General features: G+C 39.6%; 1 protein-coding gene across 1 annotated transcript in view; it reads left to right on the plus strand.

The window, feature by feature from the left end:
* Window positions 1-6018, plus strand: part of LOC102795912 (carnitine O-palmitoyltransferase 1, liver isoform-like) — a 57977-nt gene extending 51959 nt beyond the window's left edge. Inside the window, exon 19 of the mRNA XM_087837235.1 lies at window positions 3615-6018. Within this exon, the coding sequence (XP_087693361.1) occupies window positions 3615-3743 (129 nt within the window). The 3' untranslated portion in view covers window positions 3744-6018. The remainder of the gene's footprint in view (window positions 1-3614) is intronic.
* The last annotated feature ends 11126 nt before the right edge of the window (window positions 6019-17144 follow it).

Raw genomic sequence — 17144 nt, forward strand, 5'->3', positions numbered from 1 at the left:
ACAGTGCATGTTAATGAACATAAATGTAAAAGAAATTACATGAATGTAAACATACCAGATTATAGCCAAGGGCTAATTTCCATCTGTTGTCCTTAAGCATAAAAAATAGACATAATTCATAAAAATTCATCATTTATTCATAATAAAAACTCCATCACCAAACTTACACATACACACCCTTCTGTTCCCAAATAAAACATTAAAACTATACAACTTATACATGATCACACACTTGATTTGTCCATAACCTGTCTGCCCCTTAATGCTCTTCTGGTCACCATGGTAACGCATAAATATTTCTTTCAAAATAAAAACTACAACACAGGAAAAGACCCTGGGAAACTGAGTTAATGATGAAAATCCTGAAAACCATAAATTTCACACCCGAGCCTCAACGCTAGCGGCCCGGTACCAAACAACTCACGGACCGGTGCGTGGCCCGGGGGTTGGGGTCAAAACCGAATCCAACTTTTAAAAACATGGCCTCCTTCAGACTTCCAATCCTATTCAATTAAATAGTTGAAATGTCATGCTTGAAGCTAGCTTGACACTTGTGCACCTCTCATGTATTTACACAGTAAACAAACACTTTGAGTACTATTTGATAAGGTTAACATCACACATCAGCATGACCACAAACGGTGGAGGATTTTTCAGTGTTTGGGATGGGTTTGTGGTTTTACAGGTTTCACAGAATCATTTCATAAGGCTATGATGTCATGTATACAGGGTACGGCCATTGTTCCACGAAAGGAAAGAATGTACGCTTTCACTCATTTTCACTTCCTTTTTAATCATCAGCTCTTCATAGTCAACAAACATTCATCTAAAATCTTTTTAATTTCAGAAGAAATGCCAAAAACAGCCATTTGATTTTTACCTGGTGATCCTCGTAATTCTGAGCCTCAATACCAAATCTTTCTGCACTTAATGTGACTGTGGGTTGATTCCAAGTGTGCAGCAAGCTTTGATCGTCGTCAGCAACAAAAAAAGTCTAGAAGATGAAAGGCTTTTTCAGAGGAAAACCGCATCGGATTTCCAGTGAAGTATGCGTCTGAAGATGAGAAAAGGGGAACAGTCTGCAGACTGAGGACATCTATTTAGCTCCATTACTAAGTTGCTGTATTTTTTAATTTATCATCAGTGTAGACAACTTAGTTCCTTTGCACAGCACAGGCACAACTCGTATCAGACCTAAATGTTAGTTCGGGCTCAAAAGGCGCCGACTCTCACTTATCTCCTGGAGCAGACTGTTAACAGACTTTTGCAGTCACAAGCTTTTGCAAACTGTTATTTGAACTCTTGCCTAAACATGAGTCTAACTACTGTTTGTGTGTGTGTATGTCTCGACCTCCAACGCACTCGGCCTCACCCCGCCCGTTGGCGCTTCTGGCCTTTTACCAGACAGAAGCTCTCTGTGATAGGTGTAATAATCATAACTAAGAACATGTGTAATCTATTGAACAAATGCTTTGATGAAATGATAATTATTGTAATGGGAATGATGATGGTTATAAACAGAGATGGGCAGTAACGCGTTACTGTAATCCGATTACTTTTTCAGGTAACGAGTAAAGTAAGGGATTACTATTGCAAAAACGGTAATTAGATTACCGTTACTTTCCCGTAGGAACGCTGCGTTACTGCGTTACTAAAACCGTGATTTTTTTGCGAGAATGTCTCATGACAGTGACGTAAGCGAGTGCGACGTTCGTGACAACAGCTGTGTGCAGATCAACAATGGATCATATATCGAGTGCAGAGAGAGTATGAGCGTGCAGCGTTTAAAGCGTGGAAGTACTGACCTTACTTTGAGTTTGATTCCATAAAAAGTGACAAAAACATTAGTGTCCGTTGTGCGTGGGAAGAAAACTTCTTTTTACAGCGAAAAACCCCTAAACTTCCGAGCAAGCACCGAGTAGCTACGACGTAATGGGAAACTCACAGAGAAACTCGCGGATTCTTCCACTGACCGCTGCACACCTGCACCAGGGTAAACCTCCGCCTACCCCACTCCTGCTTTACAGGTGAAAATAGAGCAACAGGACCGCTAGTCTTTGACTTTATTTATTTTCTGCTGTGTTTTACTTGCATCTATTTGAAAGACTGAGTGTAAACACAAAAATTATTTTATTTTATGTGCTGGAATGTGCAGAAAATAGGTTTAAATGTTAAACTAATTTCTTCCAGTCAGAGAATGTTGCAGATAATTAAATTTTTACTTGATGCATAAAGTTAAAAGATTAAAACTAATAAAACAAGTTTTAAAAAGAGACTTTTCCATTTGATTACATTTTGTATGATGATTATGCAGAAAAAGTAGAATTGGGCTGAAAGATCTATCACTTTATCACCTATTCAGGTTGTAAATCGTGTTTTTGAAAAGTAACTAAGTAATTAATTACTTTTGAAAATAAGTAATCAGTAAAGTAACGGGATTACTTTTTGGGGGAAGTAATCAGTAATTAGTTACTGATTACTTTTTTCAAGTAACTTGACCAACACTGGTTATGAATAGTAGCAGTAAAATATTTCCCTGATCTCCACAGTTTCCTTTGAAAAGTCACAAAGATATCGACTTTATCCACTTAACAATATTTCTGTTTTGCTGGTAATAAAAAAAAAAATGCATCAACATTTTTCGAACACGACGATGAACCGAGCCTCACAGTGGTAACTTATTGTGGGAGTTTTCACAATAAGTGCACAATCTTGATAAAACAGAATGAAATATTATTAAATATTAAATGTTTGGATCCCTAAAATACTCAGTTTACATGAAGCAAACGTGACGGTAGGGGCGGTTGAGGATGCAGTGAGAAACTTCCCTGGGCTTATCGGGAAATCCGTCTTTTTGATTAAAGGACATTATAATGTTGGGACTGAGTCTTCTCAGACAGAAAGACAACCTGAAAACACAACCTCTGACAGGAAAAAGCAATGACAACATCTGTTCCTGTTGTTTCTGAGAATGTTGAGATTCGTCTGATTCACTTTATGCAAGAAACATTGAAGCATTTTCTGACAGTACTTTTGGATTTTGGAACGAGAACTCGGTCCTGTTTTAAAGCGGTCTGTTATGCCCTCCAGTTCATGGCGTTGAGACTGTGCACTGTTTAAGGCCTATTCAGTTTCTCATCATGTGGCCTTGACATGGCAAACTTTGTTACTCAGTGGCCAAAATGTTCCTCAGATGAACCGCTGCTTTTGCAGAATGCACTCATTGTGCAGTCAGACTGGAATTCGGGACATTCAGATCCTCACACGTGGTGTCCTTTTCCCCGAGCTTCTGACGTGTGTTTTGGTGGGAAGACTGTATACGTGGGTTTAATGGTTTCTAAGAAGGGGCCCCATGAATGCTGGGACCCAAGGACCCTTGAAATGAAATTGAAATGAATGTATGAGATCAGTGTCTATAAATATTTTGTTCTTTTTATTTTGAAACTTGCTAAATATCCCTTCTTCATTCTAAAGAGGGTTTGACTTCTCACTTCTGTCCATGTTCTCTTTCTTCCTTCTCTGTGGTTTTATTTATGTTCCCAGGAACACGTTTGTCTGCTTTCTACACTTCCCTTTCACTTCTCAATACTTACTTTTTCTTTTTGCCTTCCCAGGACTCTCACAGGTTTGGAGTTCAGATAAGTAAGGCTATGCAGGACATCATGGCTCTTCTCTCAGCTGATCCCAAAACCTCCTCGTCATCCAAAGGCACAGACCATCCACAGTCCAAGAAGCTCCAGTAAAAAAAAGCGAACGAAAGTCGGAGCCAAACAACAGAGAGCTTGTTTCAGAGATACAGATCTTTTGTCTTCTGCGGTCTTTAGACACAAACATTTACAGGCCAACAGATTAACATAATTACTGTTGTTGTTCTTTTTTTAAAACCTCCCACTGACAAAAGATAAGCCACGACGCTCCCGTACCTCATCCATTGGGAAGCCTCTTGTGCATCAGCACTAAACACACAAACCTTCTTGTATTCTGAACTTTAATAATTCAACTTTTTAAAGTTTTCTGTCAGAATATGAAAATCTGTGATCAGCAAAATATATATTTATATGTTGGAAAAAAATGGGGCAGATGTTTGGAGGCAGAGAAAGTGAGACAGATGTCCCTGATAACTGGAAAGCATTAAGACGCCCTTAATCTCACTAAAAGTGAAGAGTGCACTGACACCATTCATTACAACATTATGTTGGAGGTTACTGTGCATGTTGGGCTTTGTTAAAGTCAGCGGACACAGCAAAGGAAAAAGGACGTTCTGGCCAAATTGCACTCCTTTATTTCTTTATTTGCGGTTTATCAGCTGGGAGTGATGGTTTCCAGTGAAAGTCTCTGTAAACCCGGTGTAATTGTTTACTCACTCGATCTCCAGATAAAAGCAGAGCATAAGCCTGAATCAATAATTAACAATTTAGTTTAATTTTTAAAACCGGAGAGAGAACGGACTGTTCAGCCACAAAGCACATCGCTTTATATGTGGGCGAGTTTTAGGGAAGCTTTGGGCATCAAAGCCGCATTTTTAAATGATTGTCACATTTTATTTTTTTAAATGCTGTGTTTTTAGTTTGTTTGCTAGCGTGTGGGCTTTTTCTTCACTTATCTTGCTGGTGCTTAGCCACGCTCTGCTAAGGCTTGTTGATACTTACAAAACACTGCTCATAGTAGTGCAAGTAAGAGTCCTGCATTCAAAGATCTGCTCAAGTATTATCAGTAAATGTACTTTTGGATAAAGGTGGTAAAAGTGTAAAGAAAGGGGGGAAAAAGCCAACTACAAGTCAGAGCTCCAGACAACAAGCTTCAAAAGTCTCTTATCATTTCAAGCTTGAGATTTGGCTCTCCTCACATTCACAGGCCACCCAGGCAAAGAAAAGTTCGACAAATATTCCTTTTAATTGTCCAGACTCTGTCCAAAACACACTAACTGGCATTAAGTAAACAACGTGAGACAAGTTATTTACCAGAGGCTTTGAACTTTTGGCTCAAATGCGATGTAACTAGAACAAACGTTAAATGAGAAGTCTTTGGCCCAGCTGGAAGATTTCGCGTCTGTTCTTCTTTCTTTATCGGGGAAGTGCTGAGAGCACCAGAAACAGAATGCAAAGCAAGACAGTGATGAGAAAACGCTGTGAAATGAGCGAATGGGCGTTCTGTGATGGCTCACAACATCAACAACATCAAGTTAGAGCTTTCAGGCTGTTCTGTCTGGGATCCAGGGATGGTTATTAAAAGTCCAGCATTTTAAGAAGGGAACAGAACGATGATGTTCTTTTGTGTCGTGTGCTTAGCGTCGTGATTAAAAAGGTGAATCTCGTTTTTGATACATTTGTGGCTATATTTCTGTATTTTAGTAACAGTTGTTACAGGGGTCATGGGAAGAGCAAGATGGCAGCATGTTATCTACAGATGTTGACAGCTGGGAATACAGCTGTGTCTCGCTGCATTCATATCACTATACAAAGTTATATTTGTTCCTGACAGCTGCTCGCCAGTTAAGGGCAGAGTGACAGACGTACTAACAGCCCACTTGTTATTTTACAATTTTCCACGGGGCATAAAGTGGATCATTCCCACAGAGCCTCTTCTCTGTATTCAGGTTTAAGAAACATGTTCACAAAGTGAAACTGTTTCAGTGCATTTTTTCTTTTAGTGCACTTCCTGCAGCAACGTGCCTTTTTATTATTAACTGTTTCCTTTCTTGGTTTTAAATATTTCGATGATGTGTTTGATGTAAAAACAAGTTTGATGCTTGTTTGTTGTTGTTTTTTTTTTTCCCTCATCTTGACGTACGTGTGTGTGTGTGTGTGTGTGTGTGTGTAAAACCTGGTAACACTTTTGTAACTGCTCGTGTTGTTTCATGATTTTCTTTGGTTGCTCGGTTTTGGGTTTTTTCCCTTTAATATCATTTTCTTTCTAAAATGCAAATAAATCTGTATTATATGCATTTGTGGACTCTGATCACCTTCCACACATGGATCTGATGCGTTGTGTAAAATAAAATATTTACTGTCCACACCAGCGTGTCTGTAGCTGATGTCGTATTGTTATCATAATTATGTGTTGAACTTATCAAATTGTTTAGTCCCAGCTCTGCTTTGGACAAGAAGCCCAGAAGCTCCAGTTTTCCGACTGGGTCAGATTCTATAATTAGAGCCGAGTCTTTGTGTCTGTGTCTCAGTCACATGCCAGCTGAATAAAGATTTAAATATTTGTTACAGATGATCTGAAGTTAAAATTCACTGTTGTGAAAGAAGCATTTGCCTTCTTTGTGATTCTTATTTGCATCGCATCGTTGCATGTTTGTCACACGAATACTTCAGATTGTCAAAATGTTAATATTCAAGGATGATTCAAGAAAATACGAAGTGCAGATTTTAAAATGATTCATTGGTTTGTAAAAGTTGACAGATTTTATCCAAACATACCTGCCCATACATGGGGAAAATGTTTACCCTTCTAGATAAAGAAATGCTTTTTGTTTTTTATAAATAATAAATCACGAATTAACTGATTAAATGCACTTTTTTATTTAATTAACTGATTTAACTGAAAGCTCAGTTCAGTTTTGCCAAACCAAGGCCTGATTATCACCAGGTATGTTGCATCAAGAAATCACTGCCAAAATGAAGTAGGCTAAAAAACAGCAACACATCTAAAGAAAAGGATGAGAAACGATCAGTCAGCCAAGGGCTACAGAGCCATTTCTGACGCTTTGGGAAGTGCGATGATGGTGAGGCCATCAAAGTTTAGCCAAGAGGGCAGCAAAAATTGCAAGAGCATCACCGTTTTCTAAACTTACTTAACAGATCAACAAGAACTGGATTGATGACAATATGGGTACAAATAGGCAGAGTGATGAAGATACTTCAAAAACAGGTCATTTCTGTATTTTATATATGGCCCCTTCATGAATCCTGTTCCCTACAGTCAGTTTACTAATATAAGTAAAGATACTGGACGTAAAAACATCAGAAACCACTCTTTGGCAGATGATCGGGAGGTTATATCTGGCATAGCTAGCATTTCATGAAAAGAACATAATGCCAAAGAGTCTGTGGACATCTGTCCAAACTGTCTCAGAGTTCATTCTAAAACGAGCTAACATGAAAATGTTACTGACTTTGTGGTTTTGGAATGTGGGAGGAAGTAGCAGCAGTAGCAGGGAACTTTACAAACACACCAATGTTCCCTCTAAGCTGCGCACGTGCGCAATTGCGCACTGCTGGCACGGTCTCTGCGCACAGAAAATCTGCGTTGCGCACAAAAAAAAAAATCTAACCTGAATTGAAATTAAAATTTTAACAATTCTGTTTTGCAGTGTTAGTCAGTGACTGGCTGCTCCTGTATGGGATCAGAACGATGCCACCTTATCCCAAAGTCCAGCCAATGATGTGATTCACATTCGTATATACGCAGCTAATCAACGTGGTTGACAGGCTATGACAGCGTCCTTATGTGCCGACACCGGTGTTTTAGCAAAGGGGCTGATGTGGAGTGAAGCCACGTTAATGACAACGTGTACAACCATTGGAGATGTGAGCAGGACAGACGGAACAACTGACGGGAAAAAGTGTGGACTTTATACCAGTTTTTAAATTGTGTTGATCGGCCACGAAAAACCAGAGTTATGATAAAATATCTGCAATGTTTGGTTTTCTTCCTGAATACTGTCGTTGTTTATATTTACTGCGGGAAGAAACGGTAAAAACAGCGTTTTATAAGGAAAAAGGCTCGAAAGCCTGTGAGCAAAAACAAAAAACCCGCCCAGCCTTTCCTATTGGTGGAAAAAAGTACCATGTCGACAAATCAAAAAATGATATGACAACGTGGCATCTAGTTGTTAAGACACAGGGGAAGTTTTAGGAGTGACGGCGGTGTTTTGAGAGAGATTTGCGACGTTTAGCGCAAATCTTGTGTAGTTAGTGTGTAGTGTAGTCAATAGTGTTGTTGTGTGTGTCAGAACAATGAGGCGACTGCTGAGTGTTACAGGTGTTACAGCAGTGACACATCTGCTGCTGTCAGGCCTGCAGGTATCAGGCTGTTGTTCTCCTTCATCTCATAGTGGACAGAAATTATTTTTTGGAGTGGCACAAATAATTTGTGTGGCATCAGATTTGATGCAGAACAGCTGATTGTTCTGTAAATAGTTTGAAATGTTTATTGAAAAATGCATTTTAAAAAAAGCTGCAAAAAACTTTGTTGTTTGCCAAACTGAGTTACTTTTTTGAAGAAGTAACTATGTAATTAATTGCCCAACATTGGTCGTTATTTACTATATTTTGCAGACAGAGTTACAGACTCATAATACAGTCAGAGCTTTATAAAAATAAATAAATAAATAAAGTTGTGTTTTTAAAATTGGAGTTCAAGTTATTTTTCCTTCCAATAGTGTTAACATACTACACAGGTCATGAACAAGATTTTTTACATTTTCATTGTAAGTGGGCTAAAGCAGTTAATTAAAAGTCGTCTAACATAAATGTAAATGCTGTAATTTGATTATTTTAATAAACATGAGACTTGGATGGATTCGATGCCGGCGTGACCACAGTGCTCACATCTGTCGCTCACAGTGGTCCAAGGGACGCTCAGGGAGTTTGTGTGTTCGCTCTGTGAAATCAGTATTTTAAAGTAGGCTATGTTATACCCTTAGTCAAGGTAGATGAGTTATGTTAAACAGCTGTAGAACATAAATGTATTCCTTAGTCTAGGATGTGTGCAAAATATGTAACTTAGTTTCCTTATATTTTTAGGTTAAAGAATATGACCCCCTTTGCAGTATATGATTATAGTATGAGTAGACCAACTGTCTCAGTATATTTTGTTAGTAGGATAGACAAAAGTTCAAGTATATCTCTGGGGATTAAAAGAATGTGACCATCCTTTGGGTTCTGTTAGACAAGTGGGCGCCACCATTTATCTGCTGTGAATGTTTTACGCTGTTTTCTTGTCATGTCAGACTGCTTAAATCATTCTCTGAGAAGGTTGCATGCGAAGGACCTTGGTGATGGCAAAAACACGTGAAAAATTAGAGGGAACATTGCTTCACACACAAGCACTTTTCCATATTGGAGACAGTGAGCCTGCTTCACAAAATCTGTACATGTGCAGTATCAATATGGATTAATCAGAAATCTGACATGATTTTGTTCATACTCCAGCAAACATCACAAATGGCCTCATGCACAGGAAACCAGGCACAGCCATAGTTTTTTCATTCATCACGAATAGCTTCCATGCTGGATGTTACCACATACAGGCTTGGTAGTTGGGACTATTCCTGGGATGGACAGATGGAGAATATGGAGGATTTTCAATGCTTGCAGTCAGTTTATTTTCTCGTTCTGTTACTTTTGTTTCCATATGTTTCATGTCAAACCCTTAGAGGTGGATAGTAGGCTGTCTTTAGGCGAACCACGGAAACAAACTATCTTCATTACTGATCCAGTTTTTGGCTGCAGAGATGCCTCATTGCATCCGGCAGATGTGTCTAAATTAACCCAGTCTACTATTTCACAATCATAGAGCAGTAGCGAGTCTGCAAGGCTCCATAAAAAGTCAGAGCTCTGCTGAGCTTCCTTCAACATTAACTAGTAATGACTTCATTCATTTCTTTAATATCCTATTAGAGCGATTAGAACATGCTGTAGGTATTACAGGTATTGCACTGCAGTGGTTTGTATCATATCTATCTAATAGACTCCAGTTTGTGCATGTAAATGGAGAGTCCTCTTCACACACTGAGGTTAATTATGGAGTTCCACAGGGTTCAGTGCTAGGACCAATTCTGGTCCTAGCACTAGTGAAATGAAGCTTATGCATAAGTTTGATAAGGAACTTCTGCAGTCACACTTCTGTCTGCTTCCCAGATGTTTGGTGGCTAATCTTAGCCTTGCATCACTTCTATTTCCCCTGCTGCCAAGCTCATTGTGACATCACTGGTCGAGTCCAAACATCTTTCTGCCTGCCTTCTTCAGCTCAATCAGCCTTCACTCCACGTACTTTAAACCTCACTGCACATCTCTCACACCTCCACCCCATCACTACCTCTCCCATGTTACTCAGGCTCCATTCAACTTCCTTCTTCATCTTTACCACCAGCCTCTAGACTGTGTGGGGTACTCCCTTAATCCCTGTCACCGCTGTGAGTGAGTCATGGGTTGTGGAGTGAGAATCTGAGTCCCTGCAACAGAAGGAGAGAGATGTCAGAACAGCACTGGGCAAAGTGATGGGAAAGAAAGAGAATGAGGGATATTTCCAAGGCTTACTATCCTGATGGCGAGAGGAGTGACACCAGCCTGGGTGATCCAGTGAGATCCGGAATGATGGAGGCAGGAGGGCGGGCATGTGAAGTGTGAAGGAAAACAGAGCATGAATGGTGGCTATGATTCCCAGGAATGACCAGCTTCCAGGTAAGCAAAAGTATTTCCAAGTTGAAGGTCCGTGGAAGAACTTGAATTCACTGCAGAGCAAGATGGCCAAGCACTAAGGTGGGCTAGCAGCCAAACTGGCCAAGACTAGTTGTGTGCGGTGGTCTTAAATGCAGTCGGCTGGAGTTTTTACTTACAACTTTTTACTTTAACTTGCTACATTTTTAAACAAATATCTGTACTTTAAACTTATTATATTTTTAAAAGAGACTCGTTACTTTTGGTTTGAGCTATTTGAGGCAAGTAATTGCTACACGTCACTGCAAGCCTCCAAACATCAAAGTGATTTGAGCCTAAATAGTAACACATGAAAGGCAGGCCTGTTTGTATAACGGGCAAAGCCGTGTGTCAAAGTCAGGGGTTAAAGTTGGCATAGGTGTGGCTACCCTAAGCCTAAACATATATGAGTAAAGAGCAAAAATTTGCTTACATTAAAATAAGGATAATTTACTTACCGTACGCTGAACTGACAGCTCCTATCTGGTCTTTAACATGATGAACTCTGCTTCCGGGTTCAAACTACTCTGAGTTTATTGAGGCTGTTGTGTTTTTAACATGTTTTAATGCTTTGTATCTTGTTCTATTTATTCTGACAAGCCCCTAAAAACAGTCAGTGATCACTGTCGGCCTCTCTCAGTTTTTATTACCGATTTCATTTTAAAGCTTAGTTTATAAAACCTTACAATGTAACTACAGCCCAGTCCACGCAGCAGTAAAATAATGACTAACCTCATATTGTGGATGGATTATCTCAGTTGCTCTCCGGACTGAAGTTTGGTCCATTTACAGGTTAGCATTCATCCTCCAGTTTCTCTTTGCTAATGTGTTTATATTATGCTAACCATAGCTGTGTAACTAGCCACCACGTAGCACATCAATATATAAGAGCTAGCCCACCTTTTGTAACCCCACAAACGTCACTGCTGTTTAGTTTTGTCAGAAGCAATAGCAGAGCTATACATTTGAATTTTATCAGAAATCCCTCAGTCAGAACGCGGTATATTATGTTAGGGTGGAAACTAGTGAGCTGTTCATTTGACTTTGGGACCTGAAGCGGGGTTTGGACCCGGAAATGACTTAAAGACCGGATTGTTAAGGATGGCTTTGATGTAATTGGGCCCAGGATCCTATTTTTAATGAATTCATAATTGTCTTCTAGCGATGTTCCCTCTGTTTTTAAACATGCAACCTGTTCTTAAAAAAAGGTGTTTTGACTGTAACGACCTCGTTACTTATAGGCCGATCTCCAAACTTTCGTTCCTCTCCAAAATCTTAGAGAAGATAGTTCTCTCGCAACTCCAGGCTTACCTGGATGCGCATGACATCTGTGATAGATTTCAGTCTGGTTTTAAACCACGCCACAGGACCGAAACAGCTTTGCTGAGAGTCCTTAATGATATTTACTTAATTACTGATTCAGGGCATTCTGCTGTATTAGTCTTATTGGATCTGTCCTCAGCCTTTTATATGGTCGACCATAATATTTCATTAACGAGGTTAGAGCGCACTGTGGGCATTTGGGGTGAAGCCCTTAACTTTCTCCGTTACCTTGGGTACTTATTCTTCCTCAACTGCATCCTTATGCTGTGGTGTGCCCCAAGGCTCTGTGCTTGGCCCAATGTTATTCTCATTATACATGCTCCCCCTAGGCTTAATCTTTGAAACATATAACATTTCTTATCACTGCTATGCTGGCGATATACAAATATATTTTCAATTAAATGATGATGACATTGCTCTCTCATTAAACTGCTTCCTGGAGTGCATGAGAGAAGTCAAAGAACGGCTTTTGGGCAACTCCTTTATCCTGAATGATAAGAAAATGGAAATTGTGGTGTTTGGCAACATATCCCCCTGTGTGTGTATATTAGCTGATACCATTGGTTCCTTTGCCACTTCCCTCTCTGACTCGGTTACTGACCTGGGTGTCCTGCTGGATAGCTCTTTTAAATTTAAGAAACAAGTGTCCTCTGTAATCAAATCTAGCTTTTACCAACTGTGCGTTATTTCTAAGCCTAAGCACTATGTTCCTCATGAAGATTTTGTAAAGCTCATTCATGCTTTTGTGACTTCAAAAGTCACAAAAGCAGTAATCTGCTTTTCCAGTAATCTGGATTGGATTACTGTAATTCCCTCTACTTAGGTCTCTGCTCTCCTTCACAGACTTCAGCTTGTCCAAAATGCTGCGGCTCGCCTCCTGACTGGTACTAGAAAGCATGCCTCTATCACCCCCGTTCTTGCTGATTTGCATTGGTTACCCATAAAATATCGTATGAATTTGAATTTAAAATATTGTTGCTCACCTTTAAAATTGTAAATAATTTAGCCCCTAGCTAATCTCCTTAGTCCATATGTCCCTGGGCGAGCCCTCAGGTCTTCAGCCCTTTCTTTTGGTTCAGCCTAGATCTAGACTTAGTTTTCACAGAGTCGTGCGTCCACACTGAAACGGATGAAAACGCTTACGTTCCAGTCCTGCGCATGCGCAAAAGCGAGTGAGAGTTAAAGAATTTGAAGAAAAGCTATCTGGAGCACGTACAAACTGATATTCATCTTTTTTAGGGCAGTCAAAATTGAGAGCAATCAAAACAACTGCTGTATAATGCACTACGCCATCTTTGTTTAATTGGTCACATGACTGCATCACATGACTAAAATACGTCGTCGTTTTAGAAAGTCTACGTTTTCGTGTGTCCACACTGCAAAGTTACAGCTCTGTTTTGAAATGTATGCGTTTTTGAGAGCATTTTCAACACGCTGCGTTTTTCCTTGAGGAAAGCGCCGTCTCAGTGTGGACGGGAGGCCAAAACGGAGAGAAAACTTTCAAATGAAAACGCATTAGTGTGGACGTAGCCTTAAATGTAGGGGTGACCGTGCTTTTGCCCTGGTTGCACCTAACCTGTGGAACAACCTTCCCATCGCTATCGGTGCGTCAGACTCACTTATTTAACTTAGCTTTTCCATCTAGTTAGTGTCCCTATTTTATATTTGGCTCAATTTTTATCTATGTATTTTATCTTTTAGTTATATCTGTTCTTAGTAACTTTGTTCTTATATTCCCTTTTATTCCTGTATAATTAGTGCCTTCAACCTGCTGACATATGTGGTACTTTGTTAATGGTCTTTTATTTAATCATGTCTTAATTTCCCTGTTTCTATTGTAAAGCACTTTGGTGTACCGCTGGTTGTTAAATGTGCTATATAAATAAAGTTGTATTGTATTAAAGACCAGATTGACGTATGCTTACTACTCTGAGATGACTGAACACTGCTGTTTTTACTTAACAACCGTATGTGTCCACGAGTTGCAGTACTAGCTCGACAGAAGAGGAGCAAACATGAAGGGAGTAATATTTTTTAGGGGTCAGGTAATTTCAAATGCAACGCTTCTTTTTAGCTCAACAATACGGTGGCCCCTAGAGACAAAGCACATACAAACTCCAAAACACTTGCAAACTCCAAAACACTTGCAAACCCCAAAGCACATGCAAATTCCAAAACACTTGCAAACCCCAAAGCACTTGCAAACTCCAAAACACTTGCAAATTCCAAAACACTTGCAAACCCCAAAGCACTTGCAAACTCCAAAACACTTGCAAACTCCAAAACACTTGCAAACTCCAAAACACTTGCAAACTCCAAAACACTTGCAAACCCCAAAGCACATGCAAATTCCAAAACACAACGGAAGTGCTCCAGGACGCTAGGAGCAGTGTTGAGCTCGATTTGCAAAATAAACGGCAAGTTTTTTGGGGTTTTTTTGGGTTTTTTTGAATACGTTTATGGTTTTGACAGCTTTTTGATTTTGAGAATGTTGTATGGTTTTAACATATTGTTTGGTGTCATTTAAAAAGCACCGAAAGGATGGTTTTGCGTTAGAAAATTTCGACTTATGTATATGAAATTTAGCCAATAATATCAATAAATTAAACAAATAAAATTAGTTTGCCCTGTGCATGGGAAACGGCAAGTTTGTCTGTATGGGACAGTCTAGTCTCCGTCGCGCTTCCCAGGTTGCCTAGCAACCATGATACTAACCGCTGGAATCGTGTCATACAACTTTGTTTGACAGAAATGAAGGAAAACATTGTTCATTTGTTTGTTTGTTTCTACAAGAGCTTTGTGTGATTTGTATCTGAGGCTGAGACCACAGGACAGTAAAACATGATTTTTGGGCTTCATTTCTGTACTGAACAGTCATTTAAGATTAGTTAGTAAATAACAATTAGCTAATATTGTTCATGAGACTAAAGTCATCTCACTTTGGTAATGTAAATATAATATGGCCAATATTATAGTTATTATATTAATCATTATTAGCTATTACAGCAGTGAACATGAACTCTGTGTCAAATACTGAGCCTCAGTACAGATTCAAGTTGCAGTTATTTATATGTCTTATCACCTTAAATCTTCACTCAAAGACACTCAAGTATCTTTGACAGTGCATATATAGATGTATCATATATAAGAGAGAAATGTTGTTCCTTCAGTATGTTGGCATTACTAAATTTGGCTCATTGCTTACATACATGTGTAAAAAGAAATTGTATGAGCTGTGATAACTGTTTCTGATAGAATAAAGAGTAGACTGATATATAAAATATTCCTTTATCGGGTGAGAAAATCAGACCATGTCATAACTGCTTTAAGTCATACAGAATAGATATCAGAGCCTTAAACAGGCTGACTTTTGCTAAATGGGTCAAACTGGGCAGAAAGTAAACAAACACATAACATCCTTATAGAATATGATGTAACACTATAGATCATGGGTGGCTGTAGCTCAGGTGGTAGGGTGGCTGTAGCTCAGGTGGTAGAGCAGGTCATCTACTGATCGGAAGGTTGGTGGTTCGATTCCTGGCTTCGCCTAGTCTGCATGCCAAATATCCTTGGGCAAGATACTAACCCCAAATTGCTCTCCGATGCATCCATCGGAGTATGAATGTGTGTGAATGTTAGCTATAAAAGCACTTAGAGAGATGTGCTTGTGCGAATGGGTGTGAATGGGTGAATGCACAAGTTGTGTAAAGCGCTTTGAGTGCTCAGATGAGTAGAAAAGCGCTATATAAGAACCAGTCCATTTACCATTTACCATTACCATCAACTTACCTCAGAATATATAAAGCATATAAACAATTACAGCAATATGATGCAACAAACACAGCAGTGCTACTAATGCAAAATACTCAAAGCTTCATAGAACTGAAACAAACATTTATTTTTAGCTCCATTCTGCTGCTGATACATACTTTATGTTTCTGAACATTAAACTTGTTGCTGCCTTTCATAGTGTGTAACTTGAAGGCCCTGAGTACTTTCTCCCACACTGAAAACACTGGATGATAACATTATTTGAACATTACCTAATAAGACTGATTCAGGACAGACAATTAGTTATGTTAAACTTTCCTAGCAGTCCTTCACAAACAGGGAACAGTCTGTCTATTCTCTCCATCTGTCTGCTGCTGCTGGCTCTTCCTCCTCCTCTTCCTCACACACTGCTGAGTTTGTCCTGGTGGATCATCAGGGGTGCCAAGCCTCACAGATGATGTGCAGCAGTGGGTCCCTCAGTCTGTCCTCACTCTGGACACTTGCAGTCGTCACACATGGAAATCAAATGTGTGATAAGCTGCAGGATTCAAACACAAGTGCAACTTATAAATACATGTTCATACTTTTATTCCACAATCAGAGAGAAAGAAACAGAGAGAGAGTGCAGGACAGACACACAGGTGACAGTCTCAGGTGTATACACTGCTACAAACAGGAGGATTTAGTGTTTGTGTTATTACGAGTGCTGAACAAGAAGAGTTCCCAGATGGTACAGTGGACACATGTGTGACTCCTGTGATTAAAGCATCTTTCTTTCAGCTTAACGAGTGAACCGTCAGCTCGTTCAAACACACGTTGAAGTCCGTTTGGCTCGACACCACCGAACAGAGGCAGCAATATAACTTAGCTAACATTAACAGTGCAGTGAATCCTGCTTGTGCCGTGATATTCAGGACTGCAAACCGAGCAGCATCACTGACTTTCAGCTTGTTGTGTTTGTGGATATATGACTGACTTTAATTATCCATAAAATCATCACATTCTCTGTAAGATTAAAGTCAACTATTGAACGGCGTATATTTTGAAGTAAAGGCTTTAAAACCAAGTTAGTACAAACATCGCTAATGTCACATAACTTTCCTGACATGTGGCCAACAGTAATGTTTTAATGTTCTTCATTATAAAAACATTTGCGCATAAATAAGTGACATAATATTCAGTACTTACTTCTGAAAGTTTACTCTTCGGCGGCTCCGCTTCCGCTGTTTTTTTGGGCAAAATTATTCACACCGCCGCTGCACTATGAAATCTGTAATATGTTGGGCCATGAAGGCTACACCGACCCATCCTTAAAATTCAGGGAAATTTAGGACGCATTTGAGGGCCGCATTTCGAGCAGCCTTTGAATTGGGACAGCCTTCGTTGTGTTGCTGTGACGTAATCGGCCTTAAAATGCGGCCTTTAAGGCTGCAGACCCCAAATCCGGTCATTGGTACTTCCTTGCTTGTGTAGTTACTAGGTAACAAAAGCTCAACACTGCCCCTAGCGTCCTGGAGCACTTCCGTTGTGTTTTGGAGTTTGCATGTGTTTTGGAGTTTGCAAGTGTGTTGGAGTTTGCATGTGTTTTGGAGTTTGCGAGTGTTTTGGAGTTTGCGAGTGTTT

This window comes from Neolamprologus brichardi, unplaced genomic scaffold (assembly GCF_056152115.1).
Source record: "Neolamprologus brichardi isolate AB-2024 unplaced genomic scaffold, ASM5615211v1 NODE_ptg000031l+_length_7269946_cov_1, whole genome shotgun sequence".
Classification (NCBI taxonomy): Eukaryota; Metazoa; Chordata; class Actinopteri; order Cichliformes; family Cichlidae; genus Neolamprologus; species Neolamprologus brichardi.